This window comes from Rutidosis leptorrhynchoides, chromosome 3 (genome assembly GCF_046630445.1).
Source record: "Rutidosis leptorrhynchoides isolate AG116_Rl617_1_P2 chromosome 3, CSIRO_AGI_Rlap_v1, whole genome shotgun sequence".
Lineage (NCBI taxonomy): Eukaryota > Viridiplantae > Streptophyta > Magnoliopsida > Asterales > Asteraceae > Rutidosis > Rutidosis leptorrhynchoides.
This window is the reverse complement of record NC_092335.1, coordinates 105,139,264-105,160,836: the sequence shown is the minus strand read 5'-3', so window position 1 is coordinate 105,160,836 and position 21,573 is coordinate 105,139,264. Positions and strand designations below refer to the sequence as shown.

Below are 21,573 nucleotides of genomic sequence, written 5' to 3'. Positions count from 1 at the left end.
GTATTTTTACCCGTATTATACACAGCTTCTAGAAGTATTTACTATTGGTATATACCAATAGAAATCTGCAATTATTTGTGTAATATGTCATCCATGACCTAATCAATTTAATATGTCATGCATGACTTAATACAATTTAACTTATCTTAGATATTTTCACTAAAAGCCAAAATTATAAGCTTATAAATAAGGACCATTTTAACTCATTTTTACTCCACATTTTCTTAAACTAAAAACACACACTTGAATGCTCTCATATCATACTTTAATCTCAGCAACTTTTCTCTTCATAATCAAGGTAAAATACTTCTCAAAATCCTTATTCAATTCCTTGTATAGTTGCTATCTTATTATACTTATAAAACTTGTAAAAACTAGAACTTGTTTTGGTGAACACAAAGCTTGTTTGAAAAACTAATCTAATCTTTCTAACTTAACTCTAATAACACTTATTTATATGTATTATGATGTTATATTAAGTTAATATAAGAACTTATAACTTGTACATATGAAGAACACCTTGAAACTTAACATATATCCTTTAATCTCCATTCGGTAAAAAGCGGGCTGTTTTGGGTTGGGAATTAAAAACCTATCTTAGACTTTGAGTTCGAGGCTAAGAATTTGGAAATATTTTAATATATATAAATAAGACTTCCAGTATTGTTTTCATGATTTTAGACAAAGTGAAAGTATTTTATCAAAAATCATATATTGGGTGGATGCCGGGATTTTTCCAAATCTGTCCACTGACATAAAAAGAGGGTAAAGCTCTAAAAATTACTACTTGAGATGAACTTTTCGAATTGGTTTTGTAAAATTTACTTCTTAATGAATCCATAGCAATTTGATTCACTTTAAACGGAGTTGTAATGAATATTTGGCGAGCAAAACAAAATCTGCTAAAATTAACGTTATATGGACGAAATTTATATTATAAAAACTATATTAACCATATTCTTGTTAACTTTTCCTATATCCTATATATATTTGGACATGTTATCAGTAGTATAACAAAATATTATAATCTTGGTTAATTCAGTGATTGTATATATGTATAATAATATTATTGGTACGTCCTAACACAATAAGTATACAATACGTTTTGATAAATCCTAAGACAATACGTACACAATACGTCTTAGTTAATTCTAAGACAATACGTATACAATACGTCTCTGGGTTGATGCAAAGACAATACGTATACAATACGTCGTGAGGTAATTCTAAGATTATATATATATATATATATATATATATATATATATATATATATATATATATATATATATATATATATACCGATTATTGGACTTTTCGGACTATTTTAGACTACTAACAAATGACTACTAACAATGGACTACTAACATAAAATGTTAAAAATTATTCTATAAGTATTCTATGAACTTGCTTTATTTTATCATATGTTGTATTATTATCTGAATTGTTATTATTGTTATAGGTTCGTGAATCCAAGGACGACGGTCATATTTTTAATAAGTTGAAAACTTATTATTAATATACTTTTACTACTGTGAGATTCATTTGCTCCCTTTTTAATTGCTTTTGCAATATATATATATATATATATATATATATATATATATATATATATATATATATATATATATATATATATATATATATATATATATATATATATATATATATATATATATATATATATATATATATATATTTTGGGCTGAGAATACATGCGCTGCTTTTATGTTTGACGAAATAGACATAAGTACTTAAATATATTCTACGTTGAGTTGTACCACCTTGCATATCTTCCCTAATAGCTTGGTAACTAATATTTACATGTTGTAAGAACATGTAAGCGCGAATCCTATTGATAGATCTATCGGGTTTGACCACCCCAACCGGGCTAGTCACTCTAGTATCGTAAACGGTTGCATAGTACTTCATTTTTACTATACTTGGTACAGTGTAGGGAGATTTCATAATAAAGGAAATATGCCACATTAATGGTTAAGTATGGTTACCGAAGCGCTCAACAACTTATAGAATATTTTTGTACACTTGCAAGTGTACATATATTTATAACTATGAAATCTTGTGGTATATATTTATATCGATGCTAAACCTATATATCTCACCAACCTTTGTGTTGACTGTTTAAGCATGTTTATTCTCAGGTCCTTAAAAAAGTTTTCCGCTGTTGCATTATATGAGCAAGCTGTGCATGGAGTCTCATGCTTTTGTTTAAATGAAGTGTTGCATTCAATAAAACCTTTGTCATGTATTATATTCGACTGTTATGTCATGTGTGTAGTACTTGGTAACCGATGTATCATGGGGATTATTTCTTAAATAATCGCCCACTTGTTTAAAACATGCATTATGTATAATAATGGTGTGCTTTTTATGAAATGAATGCAATATTTTTCTAAAACGTATCATATAGAGGTCAAATACCTCGCTATGGGACCAATGAATATCGTACTACGTTTATAGTAATATGGACGAGTCGTTTCATAAGGTTTTTGCTATATTTTGTACTCTAATATGCGAATTTTTTCTATAGTATCAAGCTATTCTTTTATGATAGAAGCTTTTGAAGTATGATTTTTTTTTTTTTTTTTTTTTTTTGTCTGTTTATGTGTGAGTTCCAAGTGACTAATAATTATCTGAAATCATTATCAATATGAACATTATTAAGTTAATTACTAAAACACTAAGCTAATTATATAATAACTATACCGATATAAGAGAGTGTTATTTGAAAATTTTTGAATGTAAATTACTCGCCCTTATTAAATCAGACGATCAAAATCCATCAATTCACATACCACAACGTTCTGCAGGTCAAAATCCACCAACTCACATAACACAACGTTCTGCAGGTCAAAATCCATGTTTCATATATTATGTTATACACATCAATTATCACGGATGATTGTTTAAGTTTAAACAAATAATTATAATGTGTTAAAAATCATCGACAATTGAAGAAACATCCGCGTATGTATAGTTTGATGTTATCGCTTTAATGATACGTTTTATAATTTCATCATGGTGTATAATACATTGGGTACCTTCACATTAAAAAATAGTGACATGTACGTTCAAAGAATTAGAAATTTAGAACCATGTATTACTCGAACAGATGATATAATTTAGAAGTCTATACTAATATTACACTAACTATGTAATACTACACTAACTGTATAACCCTCTTATAGAAAATAAGTGATGAAAAACGTTTTTATGTTATTTTCAGATAGGCGTCTTTGTAAATTCGAGGGCAAAGTTTATTCACGACATAATTGGATGCTTTTTATTTTTCAATTGTGGTTTTATTAAAATATATTTGAGTTGTATTTAACAAATATAAACTTTCCATATATAATATAAATTTTTCATACATAATGTAAATGTAATCATAATAATCCGTATACATTCACAATTGGAAAACACGGCATAGGATTAGGATAAACATAAATAAATTAAATTATTTAGAGATAGAGAATTAGGAAAGGGTATTAATATTTGCAAATATATCAATATTTTTTTTATCCAAGGGTCCTCATTCAATCTAGCTTGTTAATCTAACGGGTATTATTTAATTATGTTATTCTTTTGTCAAAATGCATTGTTAATTATGTTTTTGTTATAATAGATAAAAGAGATAAAGAGATAATATTATTTTGCATCACTTTCTTCTCTTTCTTTACACGATTTTATTTTCTAACACTTTTTTTTTCTTTCTTTACATTCCTTTTGCTTTATTTTCTCACATTATATTATAGATAGACGATAAACAAAAGTGTTCAGGTTACGGTAACATGATCAGTTTGATTAAATTAATTAGGTTGAACCAAATTATTGTTTTTATCTGTTAGACTCATTACGAGCAAAATATTCTAATAAGAAACATATTGTTTTGTACGATAAAAATTAAAAATTGTACCACCGGAATGTGCAGGCCGTGAACCTCGGTCATTATTATTACTTATTTATATAATATTTTTATACTAGTAGTTAAGCAATATAATATTTTTACAAAAGTGTGGTGTACTTTTCAATTCGTACTGTTGTTATTGAATTATATATGCATGCTATTTTATTTTATTTTTTTCGAAAAGCGGAATAGGTTCATAAAAGAAAACCACTAAGTGTGCCAAAAGGGCCAATACATGAACACAACTAGGCCATTGCAAGCCCTATAGAATACTCGAGGGAGTTACAGGGTTACAAGAATAAAACGAGTAGCAGCACAGTAGTTGCAGAGGATGCAACATGATACACACTAAACTCGTAGCTAAATAAGACACGACCAAGGATCCGAGATCTACTCTAACCAACCAATATTGCGATTCTTGATGCGATTGGAGATCCATCGAACGACTTTAGTTAAAATTCCATTAGAGCCATCGGAGCATTCCAACACGAATTTGCGAATACTTTTTGGTTGCGGTTTCTCCAAATGACGCGTGTCAAGCGAATGTATCATATCATGTTTTGATAAATAAACAATTATTATTATTATTATTAATATTATAATAATTATTGTTATCATTATTATTATTTATTTTTATATATACTTCTTTCGTCTCAAATTAATATCTAGTATTTCACTTTAACAAAATTTAAATTAATTGTATATTTTTATAAAATAGAATAAAAAATTAATATGAGAAGGAAGAATTATTTAATGTTTAATAATGTATTCATTAGAGTATGTGCTATGATATGTGGGGTGGTAAACATTTGTAGACGAAGGTATCTAATTTAAATTTTTAATAAATGATGAATTCATTAAAAACGTACGTAGTAAATATCATTGAAAATCGAGAATGGAGTACTGTATAAAATACGACTTACGGACAAACCATAAAGAAAACCACGCCCTTTATATGTAGCTATGGAGTACGTATTTCACACGATCAACTTTCTTTTAACAAAACCTTAAAACAAGTTGATACACAAAAATTTCTCCAAATGGATTCATCAGCTGATGAAATTATTACCGAAATCCCCTATTTCATTCGGGTATACAAAGATGGTCGATATGAAAAACTAAGCGGTACCGACACCGTTTCCGCCGGCAATGATCCGACAACCGGCGTTCAATCCAAAGACGTCGTTATCTCAACCGATTCCCAACTCTTCGTTAGGCTTTACATCCCCAAAACCAACACTAAAAAGGTCCCACTTCTCATATTTTTTCATGGCGGCGGTTTCATCATCGAAACAGCCGCCTCTCCTGTCTATCACAACTTCCTAAACCTCGTATCATCCGAATCCAATGTTGTCATAGTCTCGGTGAACTATCGGAAGGCGCCGGATCATCCTATTCCCACGTGCTACCATGATTCATGGGAAGCGATCAAGTGGGTCGCGCAACATGGTAATGGGAATGGGCCCGACCCATGGCTTAATGAATACCCGGACTATGAAAATGTTTTTTTCGCTGGCGATAGTGCGGGTGCGAATATCGCCCATCATATGGCTATTCGGGTCGGTTCTGAACATCCGGGTATGAAGCTTGCTGGGGTAATTTTACTACACCCTTATTTTTGGGGAATAGATCGAGTCGGATCGGAAAGCCAACACCCGTGGCTGCCAGGGATGACTGCTATATGGATGTTTGCCCACCCGGAAACAAGTGGGTTAGATGATCCGTTGATTAACCCCGACATGGACCCCAAAGTTTCAGATTTTGGATGCTCCAGGGTGTTGGTTTGTGTTGCTGAGCTGGATATATTGAAGGATAGGGGATATTTATATAACGAAATTTTGGGTAAAAATGGGTGGACTGGGGATATTCAAATTTTTGAAGATAAAGGGGTGGATCATGTGTTTTTCCTAAAAGACCCATCAGCTGAGATTACTTGTACTTTGCGCAAGAGAATGTGTACTTTCATCAACAGCTAGGAAGGACAGTCGAGCTTCATCCTTGTGACAAAAAAAAAAGCCAATTGATATTTCCCCCTTAAAAAATAAATCCATCACAAGTGTGTATTAGATATTTATACTGTATATCTAATGCATTATTATTATAGATCTATTGATTTTGATTGTGAAAATTGTGTACTTTCATCACATAAGAAAAAGTGGACGAATGTTGTTTGGAGTGTTACGTTCCATTATTACTATCTTTTAGCAAGTTTAGTTAAAAAAAATTTAATCTTATGTTTGTAACAATTGCCATGTTAAATTTTCAAGTAACAAAAAACACTCAATTTCACAAATGTAAGATGTCCGAGAAATGTGATTTACATAATAATTTCTCATTTATTATAATCAATTGATAAAATCAATTGATAGTTTGCATGTTTCATGGTTTAATCAATCAATTGATCAAACTAATCGCCGAGAAAAAACTCGTGACATGCGGATACTCGTGCTTTTGATAGGCGGGTAAACTCAAAAAATCCCACCCACGGGTACATATAAGGTACAATTTGGCACCGTCTGCAGGTCGCGGGCGAGTTATGAACATATCATATCCGTTACGGGTAAGATCCAACCTGTAAACCCATCATAAGTACGGAGTAATATCTAACGGTTCATGCTAGTTCATGAGCAGCATTTTCAAATGAAACCAGTAAATGCTTGAAAATGCTGCTCATGCATTCCTCTCAAGCATCCAAAAACCCACCAAGTCTAATCAAGACTCTAGGGCATTATAATCTTTTTCATAAATAAGAATAATCCTTTTCATATTTACTAAAACTTGGACAACAAGCTAAAATTTAATTTGGACACCAAGCTAAAACTAACTTGAACAACAAGCTAAAACTCAAAATCGAGTAGACCAAGTAAAGATAGTAAATAAAGAAAAATCACTTTTGAGTCTGGTAATCTATCATCTTAATGAGTGTACACTCCGTACCCTCCTAATTCATTTACAAGTGTAGATTAAATCCCTCAATTACACTAAATTTTTAACAAATTCACCTTTAGGCGGTCAGCGCTATACAACTTTAACGAAATTTCCCATAAACCTTCTTCGTAAACATCTTTGTCCGTCTATAAAATCGCCTGGTCAGTGTTTGTACCTATTGAAGTGTGCATTCTGGTGGGCGTAGCATTGGCTAACCATGTCTCCAAGGCAGATCAGTACCCACTCACCCATATTTTTCGGGGAAAATACACCATTTTAGTGTGCAATTGTTAATATTTTCTGTAGTATATTTGTGTGTAAGACCTGAGGTTTGCTCTCGCAAACATAGGGTTTAGAGTGTGTATTCTGTATCTATTTGCTATGTTGGTTGCTTTATCTTGGCTTCCATCATGGCATTTATCTTTTAATGGTAATGGTAATATATTCTTCTTGCTCTTCCAAAAAAAAAAAAAAAAAAAAAAAAAAATACACCATTTTAGTGGAATGGTATTTCATCAACTATTCTTTCTGATATCGTATCGGACATGTATTCTTTGACGACAGTTGCACCATGTTCATGAATCAACTCATATTAATCTCGTTAGTCAATCTATTGGAAACAGTCGGAAACGTTTCCAACACGAAAGAAAGTAGGTCTACTTTTAGGCCAGATTAGTTGTTATCCAATCAAGTTGTAATCAAAGTTCAACACGTAATAATGATAGGTTCACACTATCTTTTGCTGGCCTGGTATTGGGCATGTGTCTAAGGGTATACAATTTGACTATACAATAATACAATTGATATTAGAGCACATGTTGTCTGTAGTTCATTTCGATATCCATTATTCAGTGTCTAAAATAAAAGCCGAAATTGATTAATAGTATCATGGGTGGAGGTGTCAACACTGTCAATTTCAGTGTCCATTTGTTATTTTTTATTTTTTTATTTTTTTAATTTGAATTTTAAAATATATTATTTAAATTAATTTCATATATAATAAAAACAAAATATTAAATTGTAATAAAAACTTTTTATCAATAAATATTTAAAAACTGTTCAAATAATTAGGTATTAATTATATTTATATATTATGATTATGATTTATAATATAAGCATTAAAATTAAAAATTATTTAGCCCAACATAAAATTGGTTAGCCTATACAACAAATTAGGCCCATTTTTTACAAGCCCTATAAAACAAAATATCTTTAGGTCAATCACCAAAATACTCATTTTTTTGGTCTTTTCTGAGCTGGTACCCAAAAAAAAAAACCTTGACAAAATGCCCGCGCAAGGCGCAAGAGACCTTGCGACCTTGCGACTTGCGTCCTTGCGCCTTGCGTCCTTGCGCCTTGCGTCCTTGTGTTAAAAAATTAGGTCAAATATAGAAATCAGACACCACATACACACACACACCCCGACACTCGGCTCTTGCGACCACTTTGCGACCGACGGCGATTACAAAGAACCTTGCACTTGCGACCCCCTTGCGACCCGTCTACCCTTGCGACCTTTCTTCTGAGACTCACCACATCACCACCACCACCACCACCATCAGTACATCTCACCACCATTACCATCACCGCCTCCATTAGCATCACCATCACCACCACGATTGAGAAAAAGGAAGAGAAAAAAAACCGACAAAAAACGTGATCAATATGTCACAAGAACAGGTAAGTGTTTCCTTTCAACTATCTCCGTTCGATTACTCCATTTCTATGTCGAAAATGATATATAATTTTTGTTGCACACCAAGTGTTCGATGAAATGCTTCAACGAGCTTGGTGATGCAAAACTCACTTATAGTGTTGCTAGATTTGTTAAAGTTACAGTATTTGGAAGCTAACATTTTATAAAAACTGGAACACGATTGTTTTAGGGCTTAAAACTAGAATCTGGTATAGGCGCAAGGAAAGTCTTGCGTCCTTGCGTTTTGTCCCTAGTAGCTGGCGCAAGGCACGTCTTGCGTCCTTGCGCCTGTGTGATACACGAGACGCAAGGTGCGACTTGCGTCCTTGCGCCTGTATTTTTCTTCTGAAAAACTGTCTGTTTCAGGGATATGTTGAGGCGAAGTTGACGATGAAGAATATGCTTAATGTTATACCTCAACTAAAGGCATCAATGACTGAGAATCAACAAAAAATTTTTAGGGGAACTTGTTTTGGTCCTTGGCTAGATCTTTCTTACACCGGCAATGATCCGGGCCTTGTACATGCAATGCTCCAAAGAAAGAGTGAGCGACCGATAGGAATAGATGAAAAGTACCCTGCTGATGATGAGGAAATATGGTTTAGTTTCCGTCCGAATTTCAAAATTAGATTTAGTAGGCGGGAATTTTGTCTCATCACGGGGTTTAAGTTTAGTCGTCGCACGGACATGGCACATTACATTCCCAGAAGTTATGATGTAGAAACACCACCGATTAGACGACGTTGTTTCCCAAATCGTAAAGTTAATTCAAACATTACAATTACCGATATCCAAAAGCTTTTATATGATGGTGCTGATTTTGTGGTTAGTGATGATGATGTCGTGCGACTAGCCATTATTTTGATTGTGGAGAGAGCGTTTATGGGTAAGCAAGGGATTCATGTGGTGAGCAAAAAATACCTATGGCTAGTCGAAGACTTTGCTAAATTGAATGACTACCCGTGGGGTAATCGTATTTGGGATGCCACTTACCCCGTAGTTAAAGATGGATTTCAAGCTCGGGAAAGTCAGTTAGAGGTGGGAAAGGGTTATACTTTGGTCGGTTTTATGTGGTCATTTAAGGTAAAAATAAACAAGTTTGGTAGATTTGGTTAATACCTCTACATTTGAATCGTATATTATTTTTTTATGCGTCCTTATTTATTTAACTAATTTTGTAGATTTGGATTCTCGAGGCATATCGACGAACAATTAAAAGTTTTGCCCACAAGACAGACAAAAATGGAGTACCGAGGGCCTTATTTTGGAAACGTTCATCGGCTGAGACTTTTTCAGTCACTGATTACCTGCATCTACTAAACGTTATGGTAAGTGTTTGTTGAGTCCCCAAAATAATTAAGGATTTAATTATGACAAAACAATATTTATTTGCACTAAAGTGTTATGTGCAGCCAGCACACGTTTGTTTATGTATAGTCAGCTAGTATAGCTGTGTCGAGTGTTTAGTATGCTGCCTAGTCTATCAGCACAAGGTAGAAATGTATTCTTCGAATCAGCACAGGATGTGCACCCAGCAAATCAAGAATATCGAAGTGACTCAGCATATGAAGGACCAGTAAGTCTGGATATCAGCATACAACACAAGACAGCCATGCTCCATTACAAGCATGGTAGTTTCCCAGAGTGGTCTACATCAACGCACTATTCAACAGAAGTCGAAGACAAAGTTGAACAGAAAAGGACAGGAGTCGGCGGCTGACAAGTGACCTTACAGGACCACGTGGGAATGCAGAAGTGGAACGCATGTGCAGACATGTGTTATACTTTATTCATACCTAGGGAACACAACATTCCATTTGTTTAAATCAAATGGTAGTGCCAAACCGAATTGGTGTGTTCCAGCAAATAGCTACCTAAGAGGAAAGAAGGAGAGCACGCCTTCTGACACAATTGTCCCCACAAGTACAAGGCATCCAATGTACTAGTGGACAATAGATTAATTACACGGTTAATAGAACTACTATATATATTGTTGTATCCACTATTGTAAAATAGGAGTGGTGTGGGTTTATCTGTTAGAGTCAAAACCGTGTAATAGCTTTAGTTTATCTCTTAGCTATAATCTAGGTAATCTGTATCAACCAACTATCATTTCCGCCAAGGATAGTTGTGATTCTTTCTGATTTAATCAATAAAGAATAACAGTTGAAAATTACCTGTGACTCTATCTTATTTACTACAGAATACTAAACGTGATTAACTGACTAGTTAATTAAGAAAAGAATTGTATTCACCCCCCCTCTACAATACTCCTGTTGTTATTAAGGGACCAACAACTGGTATCAGAGCTTCAGTCTTGATAATTAATATCTTGGATCTGAATTCTCTTATGGCTTCGTATTCAAACTCAGCTTACCTTGAGAATGGCTCATCTAACAGACCACCTAAGTTTGATGAAGATGAGTATGAAACCTGGAAGGCAAGGTTCATGCTCCATCTTGAGTCTGTGGATTCACTCATGCCTGGAATTGCCAAAAATGGCCCTTTTGTTCCCACTGAGACAGTTGGTAGTGCACCAGCAACAGCTGACACTCCTGCCATCCCTGGCAGAGAGGTTATTCTCACTCCCTCTAGATGGGATGATGAGGATAAACGTCGAGTTGGTCTTGACCCTAAAATCAGAACCCTGTTAGCCATAACTTTGCCTAACCCACTGTTCAAACTGATCAAGGGAAAAGAAAATGCTAAGCTTATGCTTGACTACCTAGATGTCACCTATGAGGGTATGGGAGAAGTTAGGCAGAACAGGATGATTGCTCTTAAAAGAGAATATGAAATGTTCTTTGCCTATAAGAATGAAACCCTTAAGCAAACCTTCATTAGGTTTAACTCTTTGATAGCAGACCTAACCACTTTAAATGTAACCTACACTGAATTTGAACAAGTGAACAAATTCATTGATGCACTGCCATGTAAATGGAAACCTGTTACTGACCCATTAAGAACCACACAGACCCTAAAGAACTTTAACCTGTCTTCTCTCTACAGTTCCCTTTGGAATCATGAGAAGGCAGAAGCCAAGTTTGAACTTAACATGAAAGAAAACTTTAGGTCTGCCCCCACCACTTCAAAATCATCTAAAAATGATGATGCTGCTCTTATTGCTGCTGCTAAATGGAAGAAAGCTCAAAAAGCTTTACTGGTTCAAAAGTTACTGGCAGAACAAGAGTCAGCTGATAGTGTTGAGGAAAGTGGTACTGGGTCTGAAGAAAGCAGTACAGATGAAAGTGATGTAGAAGGGTTTGCTGAAGGTATGGCTCTGCTGGCTAGGCAGTTCAAAAGGTTCAATCGTAGTAGAACCAGCAAGTCATACAAATGGAGCAAAAAGCCAAATGCTAGGTACAACAGCAAGTCAGTCAAGGGTCCTAAATCTGAGTGCTTTAATTGTGGGAAGGTTGGACATTTTGCTGCTGAATGCATGTCCAAGAAACCTTCCACGTCACATGCTAACTCTTTCTCAAAAGCTGATAAGTACAAAAACAAGTACAAAGCTATGAAAGCTCAGATGAAGGAAAGTGCAAAGACTGACAAGAAGGGTAAACAGCCAGAAAAGGTTCTAGTTGCTGAACATCATGACTGGGATGAAGCCAGCACGTCCTCATCCTCTGATAGTGATACTGATGATGATGGTGCTGGTTATGCTACTGGTAAAAAGCTGTGTTTGATGGCCAAAGAGGTCGAGGAGTCTGATGAGGATGATGGTGGTAGTACGTTTTTGGCTGATATGAGGGAAGCTGATCAAAACAGAGATTCTCCTCAATGGAAAACTGAAATGATGTATAAGGTTGATAATTTTCGAACTTATACTGATGATGAAAAAGCTGAAATGTTTGACTACCTAAGAATTGATTTATGCAGAAGCTGCAAACGTGAAGAGAGTTTGAAATCTAATAACAAATCTTTAAATGAAAAACTCAAAGGCAAAAATGATGAAATTAAGATCTTAAAAGATACAATTTCCAAACTTGAAAAACAAAACTTTGCTTTAGAAACTCTTCACGTTGAGGCAGCAGAAGTCAAGACCCAGCTGGACAATCTCAAAAGAGTTGTTGCTTCATGGTGCACATCTGCTCAACGCACAGCTAAATGTGTTAACGAGCAGGTGCCTGCCCAAGTTCAAGCCTTCTTTGCTGGTGACTATGCTGCTGCTGCTGCTATTGCAGAAGTTACTTTCATGGACCCGATTCTTGAAACTGATCCTGAAGCTGTCTTGCCAAATACTTTTGCCAAGATAGTTGAAGGTAAAAAGGTTGTGACAAACAAATTTGTTAGACCTACTGTGTCCCCACCACCTGCCATGAAAGAAATTTTGGAGGATGAAGTTAGAGCAAGAGAAGCCAGTAACTCAATTGATGAGACTACTGACCCCTCAAGCATCCACTACATGACTCCGAAAGAAAGACGTATTAAAAGGGAAATCACTGAAAACAATTTGAGAAAAGTTAAACCAACTGATTCCCCTTCGTGTTCGAGTTCTACCAGTGCTAAGCCAGCTGATGACCAATCTACTGGTCACCCAGTAGCTGCAGACAAGCCAGTGAAACGAAATACTGGCAAATCTAAGGCAGCAGTTAAGATACCTACTGGTTCATCAGCATCAGAAGACAAGCCAGCAACTTCCCACGCTAACTTGTCAAATAATAAAGAAAAGACAGTTCGCCATGGTCATGGTACTGGTTCCAAAAGGAAAGCTGCCCATAAGGGAAAAGCAAAAATTGACTCGACTGATGAGCTGTCTATCACTGAGATAATGACAGCCAAGCTTGACCAGCTAATTGAGGCAGTAATTAAAAGTCGACCCGATCCTACTGCCCTTATTAGATCTGTGCATGACCAGCCACAAAAGCCAAAAGTGAGAAAATGCTACAAATGTGGCAGCAAAGCTCACCTGGCTAACCAGTGTACTCAAACCCAAACCCCATCTGCTGCTTCTTCTAGCAAGCCAGTAGAAAAGAAGAAGTCATCAAAGGTGACTCCTTCAGAACCCATCCTTGGATGGGTTCCCAAAAAGAACTAATCTCTAAGTTATTGTGCAGGGCATTCAAAACAAGCAAATCTGGTATCTCGACAGTGGATGTTCGAGACATATGACCGGAAGTAAGTCCCTGCTGATGGACTATCAGGAAAAGGATGGTCCAGTTGTTTCGTATGGAGATAATTCGTTGGGTTACACAAAGGGTTTTGGTACTTTGACAAATGGGAATGTCACGTTCTCAAATGTTGCATATGTAGTTGGGCTTAAACATAACTTACTCAGCATAAGCCAACTGACAAGCAAGAATAAGATAGTCCAATTCAGAAAGAAAATTGGTACTATTTTTGATAAGACAGGGAAGCCACTGCTGACTGCAAAACGTCATGAAAACATGTATCAAATTGACATGAACACAGCAGTCACAACAACTGATACTTGTTTCTATTCGAAGGCAGCAGACAACCTGAAGTGGTTATGGCACAAGAGACTCTCACATCTCAACTTCAAAGATATTCACAAATTATCCAGTAGAAGTTTGGTGTCTGGGCTACCCACAATGTCTTATGTGAAGGACAGATTGTGTCCTGGTTGTGAAAAGGGGAAACATCACCATGCCTCGTTCAAATCCAAGCAAATCTCATCTGTTGAGAAACCATTTCACTTACTTCATATGGATCTATTTGGTCCAGTGAATGTGGCCAGCTGTAGTGGGAAGAAGTATACACTGGTTATTGTTGATGAATACTCGAGATACACTTGGGTGTTCTTTCTGAGGCAAAAGAGTGAAGCTGCTGATGAAATCATCAATTTTATCAAAAGAATGGAGCTTTTGAATGGGCAACTGGTGAAGCAACTAAGAAGTGATCATGGTACAGAATTCAGAAATGCTACATTAGAAGAATTTTGTGCTGACAAAGGTCTTTCCCAAAATTTCTCTGCTGTGAGAACACCTCAGCAAAATGGTGTTGCAGAAAGAAGAAACAGAACTCTCATTGAAGCAGCAAGATCTATGTTGGCTGAGTCTGGGTTGAAGAATTCCTACTGGGCAGAAGCTGTGAATACTGCCTGTTTTACCCAGAATAGATCTCTTATTGTGAAAAGACATCAGAAAACTGCTTATGAAGTTCTCAAAGGAAGAAGACCCTCAATTTCATTTCTTCATGTATTTGGCACTCCCTGTTACATTCTAAATAATAGGGATCAGCTGGGCAAATTCGATGCTAAAGCTGATGAAGGTATATTCCTTGGATATTCCAACATGTCAAAGGCATATAGGGTCTACAACAAAAGAAGAGGTTGTTTTGAAGAATCCATTAATGTTACATTCGATGAAACTGCCTCTGCTTCATCTACTGATCGTGAAGATGAAGTGTTACTGTTTGAAGAGCCTACTCAGCAAGCTCTTGATGATGAAGAGCCAGCAGCACAACCCTCACCAATCCATGCTGCTGGGTTCTCTGATGATGAAATGGAACATTCTGTTCCATCTGTGTCTAAACCAAGTGGACCTACTGGCTCTACTGAAGTGCTGCAACTTGAGCCTAGGTCTGCTGGTTCTGAGAGATCACAAGCTGGTACTGATTCTACTGATATTGATCAGCAACCTTCTGTTGCTGCTCACTCATCTGAACCAGCTGATGATCAAGATGCTGTGTGTTCTACAACCAGCTCACCTGTTCATAACACCAAATGGACAAGGGAGCATCCGATTGAGCAGATTATTGGTAATCTTGCGAGTGGTGTTAAAACACGGAGGCATGCTACCAGTAACTTTTGTATGCATGTTAATTTTGTGTCTACCATTGAGCCCACGTGTCCTGAGGAAGCACTTCAAGATCCTAGCTGGGTTGGTTCAATGCAAGAAGAAATTACTCAGTTTGATAGGAACAAAGTGTGGACATTGGTACCTGAACCTGAGGATAAGACAAAGAAGATCATTGGTACTAAGTGGGTGTTTAAAAACAAGATGGATGAAGATGGTGTCGTTATCAGAAACAAAGCAAGATTGGTTGCTCAAGGGTTTAGACAGGAAGAAGGATTGGATTATGGGGAAACTTATGCACCAGTGGCTAGGATGGAAGCTATCAGATTGTTCTTAGCATATGCTGCTAGGATGAACTTTAGAGTATTTCAGATGGATGTTAAATCTGCATTTCTGAATGGGAAGCTGCAAGAAGAAGTTTATGTCAAACAGCCTCCTGGTTTTGTAAGCAGTAAATATCCAGACCATGTCTACAAGTTAGACAAAGCTCTTTATGGCCTTAAACAGGCTCCAAGAGCATGGTATGAGACACTTCATGTGTATCTCACTGGTATAGGTTTTAAAGTTGGAACAATTGATACCACTCTATTCTCAAAAGAGATAGATGGTGATCTCTTGTTGGTACAGATATATGTGGATGATATTATTTATGGTTCTAAAAATGAAAAACATTGTCAAGATTTTTCAAAACGTATGTCAAAGGCATATGAAATGAGTTTACAAAGAGATCTACAATACTTTTTAGGATTGCAGATCAAACAACTTGATGATGGAATATTCATAAGTCAAGATAAATATATCAAAGATATGCTAAAGAAATTTGGTCTGACCTGTTTAAAAGACATAGGGACTCCAATGGCAGCATCTATTAAAATAGATGCTGATCCAAATGGTGAACCAGTCAATATCACTGAATATAGAGGTATGATTGGATCCCTACTTTATCTCACAGCCAGCAGACCAGATATTATGTTCGCCACATGTCTCTGTGCCAGATATCAAGCTGATCCTAAAGAGTCACACTTGCTGGCAGTAAAAAGAATATTCAGATACCTAAAAGGTACTGCTAAACGTGGTCTTTGGTATCCCAAAGACCAGGATTTTGAACTAATTGGGTATTCAGATGCTGACTTTGCAGGGTGTAAAATAGACAGGAAAAGTACTACTGGTGGGTGCCAGTTACTGGGTAGTAGGCTAGTCAGCTGGACAAGCAAAAAGCAAAATACTGTGTCCACATCCACTGCTGAAGCAGAATATGTCTCTGCTGGTAGTTGTACTGCTCAAGTACTGTGGATGCAAAGCCAGCTAAAGGACTATGGTGTTCATGTTACAAAAACTCCAATCTACTGTGACAACACCAGTGCAATTGCTATCACCAACAATCCTGTGATGCACTCAAGGACTAAGCACATCGATGTTCGGTATCATTTCATAAGGGATCATGTTCAAAAGGGTGATGTTGAGTTACATTTTATTTCTACAGACCAGCAATTAGCAGACCTATTTACAAAACCATTAGATGAGAAACGTTTTAACTATCTCATCTCTGAGCTGGGTATGCTTGAGCTTTAAATAAAAGACAACTTTTGTTGGTGTGCTGGCTCTACAACGTGTAGGGCAAACCAGTAAGTCACATTTATTTACTTACTGCCTACATGTCAAACAACCAGCACAGCAAGGTCTTTTATATTTTGGTTACTTAAATGTTTTAAATGAAATAATAAATAGCTCTCCAAATTTAACGATTCCTTAAAACTGGAAACTCATTTACTTCCAATGATTTAAATTAAATTCATGACATATTAAATGTAACAAAAGTATTTTGTATTTAATACAAAAAATTATTTTTGAGGTTTTAAATCAATTTGTTTGAAATAAAATCTGATGCATTTAATGCTGTATGGGAGTAATGAGTGTTTAAGCCGTATAAATGTCATGTCAACCGTCTGTCTCCCTTTGAAAACGTGCCAGTCGTCACATCTGCCCACGCGCCTGCAGATGACAGTCATTTTCTCTCTCCTGCACTTTTTCACCCACTCACAACGGATAAAAGTGTGTTTCATCTTACAAAATAACCTTCGGTTATTCATCTTTCAAAATACACACACTTTTACTCTCAAAATCTTTTCAATCTTCAAATCTTCATCCTACACTCATCAATGGCAGAACAACAACAGCAATCACCACGTGCTGCAAGCCAGCAAGAGGAACAACAGCAACAACAACCTCAATCAATCGAACCACAACAGCAACCACAACCTGCCCCACAACCGGCACCGGCACCGGAGGAACCGGTGGTTCAAGAACACGTCGTTCAAGGACCACTGTTCAATCTCCACCCCAACCTGATTAGGGCTCCCAATGCACCTGATCACTCCCTGATTCGCCTATCTAGAGGCAATGCTGCACATGCCCTCTCTATTCCCAAATCGAAGGTTAACAAAGGGTATGAGGCCCTCATCGAATACATCCGTCAATCACCTCTGGCAAGAGCCATCACCGGTGTACCTTCCCGATTCTATGCTGCCTGTTTGGCACGATTTTGGTATACTGCCACTGTTGCCACCACTCCCGGCAACGTTCCATGTATTCGTGGCATGGTGACTGAAACCCTAAATTGCTCTGTCACCGTCGAAGCTATTAGACGTGCTCTTCAATTGCCCGGTGGACCATTTGTTGCTTCACCTACTAGTGACGAATTAAGAAGGGAGGTGTTGGAGACCATTGGGTTTGCTGGACCAGTGGCACATACACCGTTGAGAAAGCATATGCCACCTCTGTGGTACTACTTCTTTGGGTTGATGACTCAGTGCATGAGTCAAAAGTCAGGAAGCTTTGACCAATGCTCAGATTTTGAGCTCAAGCTTGGTCATGGGTTGTTGTTCAACAGGAACATCGATTACGCCCTTGAAATTTATTTGAGGCTAAGGGAAATGGTCACTGCTAGAGTAAGAACCAACTTGATTCCATTTCCACGATTCTTAAGCCTGGTATTTGAAAGTGAACTGGGTGAAGCTTATCAGCAAATTGCTGATCAATCATTTGAGGTCCCAGTAAAACAAGGGGGTATGCCAAAGGATGTACCTGCTGCTCCATATGCTGAGTTGACACCAGCAATGAACGAGTATCTTGCTGCTCGTCGTGGAGCCACCCAATCGACTGCCTCTGGTTCTGCACCAGCTGAGGGGGAGGGTCCTCAGCGAAAGCCAGCAACGCGAAGGAAGCAGCCAGCTACCTCAACTAGTACAGCCACCGTCTCATATACTGGTAAAGCAGTAGTTGTATTAGAATCTAGTGCTCTCTAATCATAAAGAACAGCCCTAGTCTTATATACTGACTACCCATTTCTAGTGTTGGAATCCGTTGCTCATCTATTTCTTGGTAACAGGCAAACCTAAGCGTGCTAAAGCTGGCTCCAAGCGAACCACAGGGGAGATTGCACCAGTCTCAGCTGCTGCTCCTGCAAAGGATGTAGCTATGGAACCTGGTGCGTTTCTAGACCAAACAGCAGAACAATCTAACTTAATTGAAAATTTTTTAACTGCTGACTTGAAAAATATTGAGGGAGTTAACGGTATAACCTTGGCTCCCAAGCTGACTGGTTTTAAAACTGGTGTCAAGAAGAGTAGCAACCCATACTCGTCTAACCAGGCACTTCCACATTTTTCTGAATTGAATTTATTGCAATACTCTCTGCTGACAGTACAACCAGCAGAGAACATAACTGACCCCCAAAGCAGGCTTGAGCTGGGTCTTCATCGTGTTGAACCAGCTCAGGTGACTGCACAGCCAGTATGTTACTCGGATACTGTTAAGAGTCGCACTCCTACATCATTACCAGCCAGATCTCTTACACTATCTGGGTCAACATGTGTTGCCAATGAGTCAGCAGAGTCACCGCTGTACTTACAGACACCTTCTTCTGTCTCATTCGAAGGGCTGACCAAATCAAAAGTCTGTCCCCAGAGACCAAAAACAGATGTGTAAGACCCGAATATTTATCTTGCTTGTTTGTGTATTAAGACGTTCGAGATTGGGTTTCGCGGATTATTTATATAAAGTTTAAAATGCAAAAGAATCTGTTTCAGTTATGTCGCGCGCCGCGCGGGGATTCGGCGCGCCGCGCCGTTTGCTGCTGACAGAATCCTTTGTTTTTAATTGGTTTAAATGAAGGGCAAATGGGTAATTTCACTTGAGGCCGGATTTGTGAGGCTTATGAGCTAGTTTGGATCAGTTTTGGATCCCATTCACATCCACTCATCATCTTCATCCATTTTTAGAGAGAGAGTAAGAGTTTAGAGAGAGATTGGAGGTTTTGGTGAGGAAGAAGCTCGAATCGTGCAAAGTCTCGGGTTTTAAAGTTGCTCCTTTCGTTCTCGGCTACACGGTGATAGTATTGGTAAGCTCAAACTCCGAATTTCAATTATTTAATTTGATATTCAAGTTAGGGTTTTGAGTTAATTAGTTGTAAAACCCTTTTATGTGATGAAATGGATTTATGGTGACTAGTTATTCTTGTCACTTGGCGGGTTTTGGGTTGATTGACGATTTGGCCTTGATTAGGCTTTAATCTTGGGATTTATCACTTGGATTAGTGATTATGGAAGTGTTGAAACCTATTTAGGGTTAATTGATTGACTAACTTTGACTTTGGGTCAAATTAGGGTTTGGTGGTGATTATGACCCATTTGGTGACTTAATGAGGTTTACGAACTTAAAATGGATTAAGTTGAAGTATAAGTCCGAGTTAAATGTGTTTTGGTGTCAAAACTTATAAAGGACGAGATTTTGACCTTTATGGGTCAAAATTAGGGTTTAAGTGTCTAAATGGGTATGACACGTGTTTGACACTTGAGTTCGGGTTTAATTGGCTTATTAGGACCATTCTCACTTGTGTTAGTGATTATTGGTTAGTTCGGGCACGGTTTGTGCTTGGAAGTGCAATTGGGTCGAAATTGCACTAAGTGTTGAATTGGGTTGGTTTGTAAATCCATCCTAATTGTATTGTTGTAATTGTGATAATGGAATAGGTATTTTCCATTGGCGAGTTGCGGATTACTTGGAAGCTTTCTTCAAGACTTCAAGGTGAGTGATATTATCCTATGTACATATGTATGTGTAGGATGGGTGCGGGTCGGGTGAAGTGATTCTCGGCTATAGAGCTCACTTCACATGTAGGTGGACTGGATGGACTTGTGTATGAGTCCAATTGGCACGGTTGTGCGTTTTGGTTGACCATCTTTGGCGAAGTATTCGTTCGTGTGTACGTTATCACACATGATTGTGATTTGGATGTTGTGGCCCCGATGTGGTGGATTTTATAATCCCGTGACCGTGGGTTTGAGTTGGAGAAGTGAATCGCGTGTGGTTTCGGATTCACGATGACGCGTGTGGTTTCGGTCATCTTATCAAATGAATCTCGTGTAGTTCGGATTCATGGTGACTCGTGTAGTTCGGTCATCTTGTTGAGGTAGTAATCTCGTGTGGTTCGGATTACTAAGGCTCGTGTGGTTCGGCCAACCTCGATGTTGTGAAGATAGTAATCTCGTGTGGTTCGGATTACTAAGGCTCGTGTAGTTCGGCCAATCTTCATTGTGGTATTGGTTCTCGGTATTGGGTTAAGGTGTTAACCTTGTTCGTTTATATTGATATATATATATTAATGTATTGTTGTGTTGTAGCTAACCCTCCGGGTGTAGCCATTTGGAGAGGTTCACCTTGTCGTTGGTGGACTCATATTTGTTGTTGTACCTTTAGCTTGATGCTTAGAGATTGTACGGTATGCTTAGTGTAGTTGCTTTATATTTGGATGCTACGGTATGCGGTATTTGTTTGTGTGGCGTATTCATTTTATACATATATATGTATGTAGTATATTATCATTCACTAAGCGTTAGCTTACCCTCTCGTTGTTGACTCTTTTTATAGATTGCATGCGGATGGTGGCTCGGGTAAGCGCGAGGATTAGAGGACTTGCATAGTTTGCGTAGAAGGCTTGCTTTTGGATTTATTAGGATTGGGTAGTGTATCCCCAATCGCCATGCTCGGCTTTGTCTTGTATTAAGAGTCTTATGGTCTAAAATTGTATTTTTATACTTAAAGGGTAAATTGGGCACGTGTGGGCCCCACTTTGTGAAACTCGCTCAAACCTTAGTTATGTGCTAGTTTTACATATATTAATGTACGGTTAAAAGCGTTTTGGCTAAATGTGTCGGGAACTAGTCAAACATTTTTGTTAAATTGACTTCCGGGGACAGCGGGCT

The 21,573-nt window shown here is 37.3% G+C and overlaps 2 protein-coding genes across 2 annotated transcripts in view; both read left to right on the top strand.

The window, feature by feature from the left end:
* The first annotated feature begins 4,856 nt into the window (after nucleotides 1-4,856).
* On the top strand, nucleotides 4,857-6,105 carry LOC139896614 (probable carboxylesterase 12). The gene has a single exon (XM_071879261.1). It carries the CDS (start codon nucleotides 4,969-4,971, stop codon nucleotides 5,902-5,904), a length of 936 nt encoding a protein of 311 aa, XP_071735362.1. The 5' UTR covers nucleotides 4,857-4,968; the 3' UTR covers nucleotides 5,905-6,105.
* A 2,416-nt stretch (nucleotides 6,106-8,521) lies between these two features.
* Nucleotides 8,522-21,573, top strand: part of LOC139900270 (uncharacterized) — a 34,533-nt gene continuing 21,481 nt past the window's right edge. Inside the window, exons 1-3 of the mRNA XM_071883058.1 lie at nucleotides 8,522-8,536; nucleotides 8,919-9,635; nucleotides 9,734-9,880. Of these exons, the coding sequence (XP_071739159.1) occupies nucleotides 8,522-8,536; nucleotides 8,919-9,635; nucleotides 9,734-9,880 (879 nt within the window). The remainder of the gene's footprint in view (nucleotides 8,537-8,918; nucleotides 9,636-9,733; nucleotides 9,881-21,573) is intronic.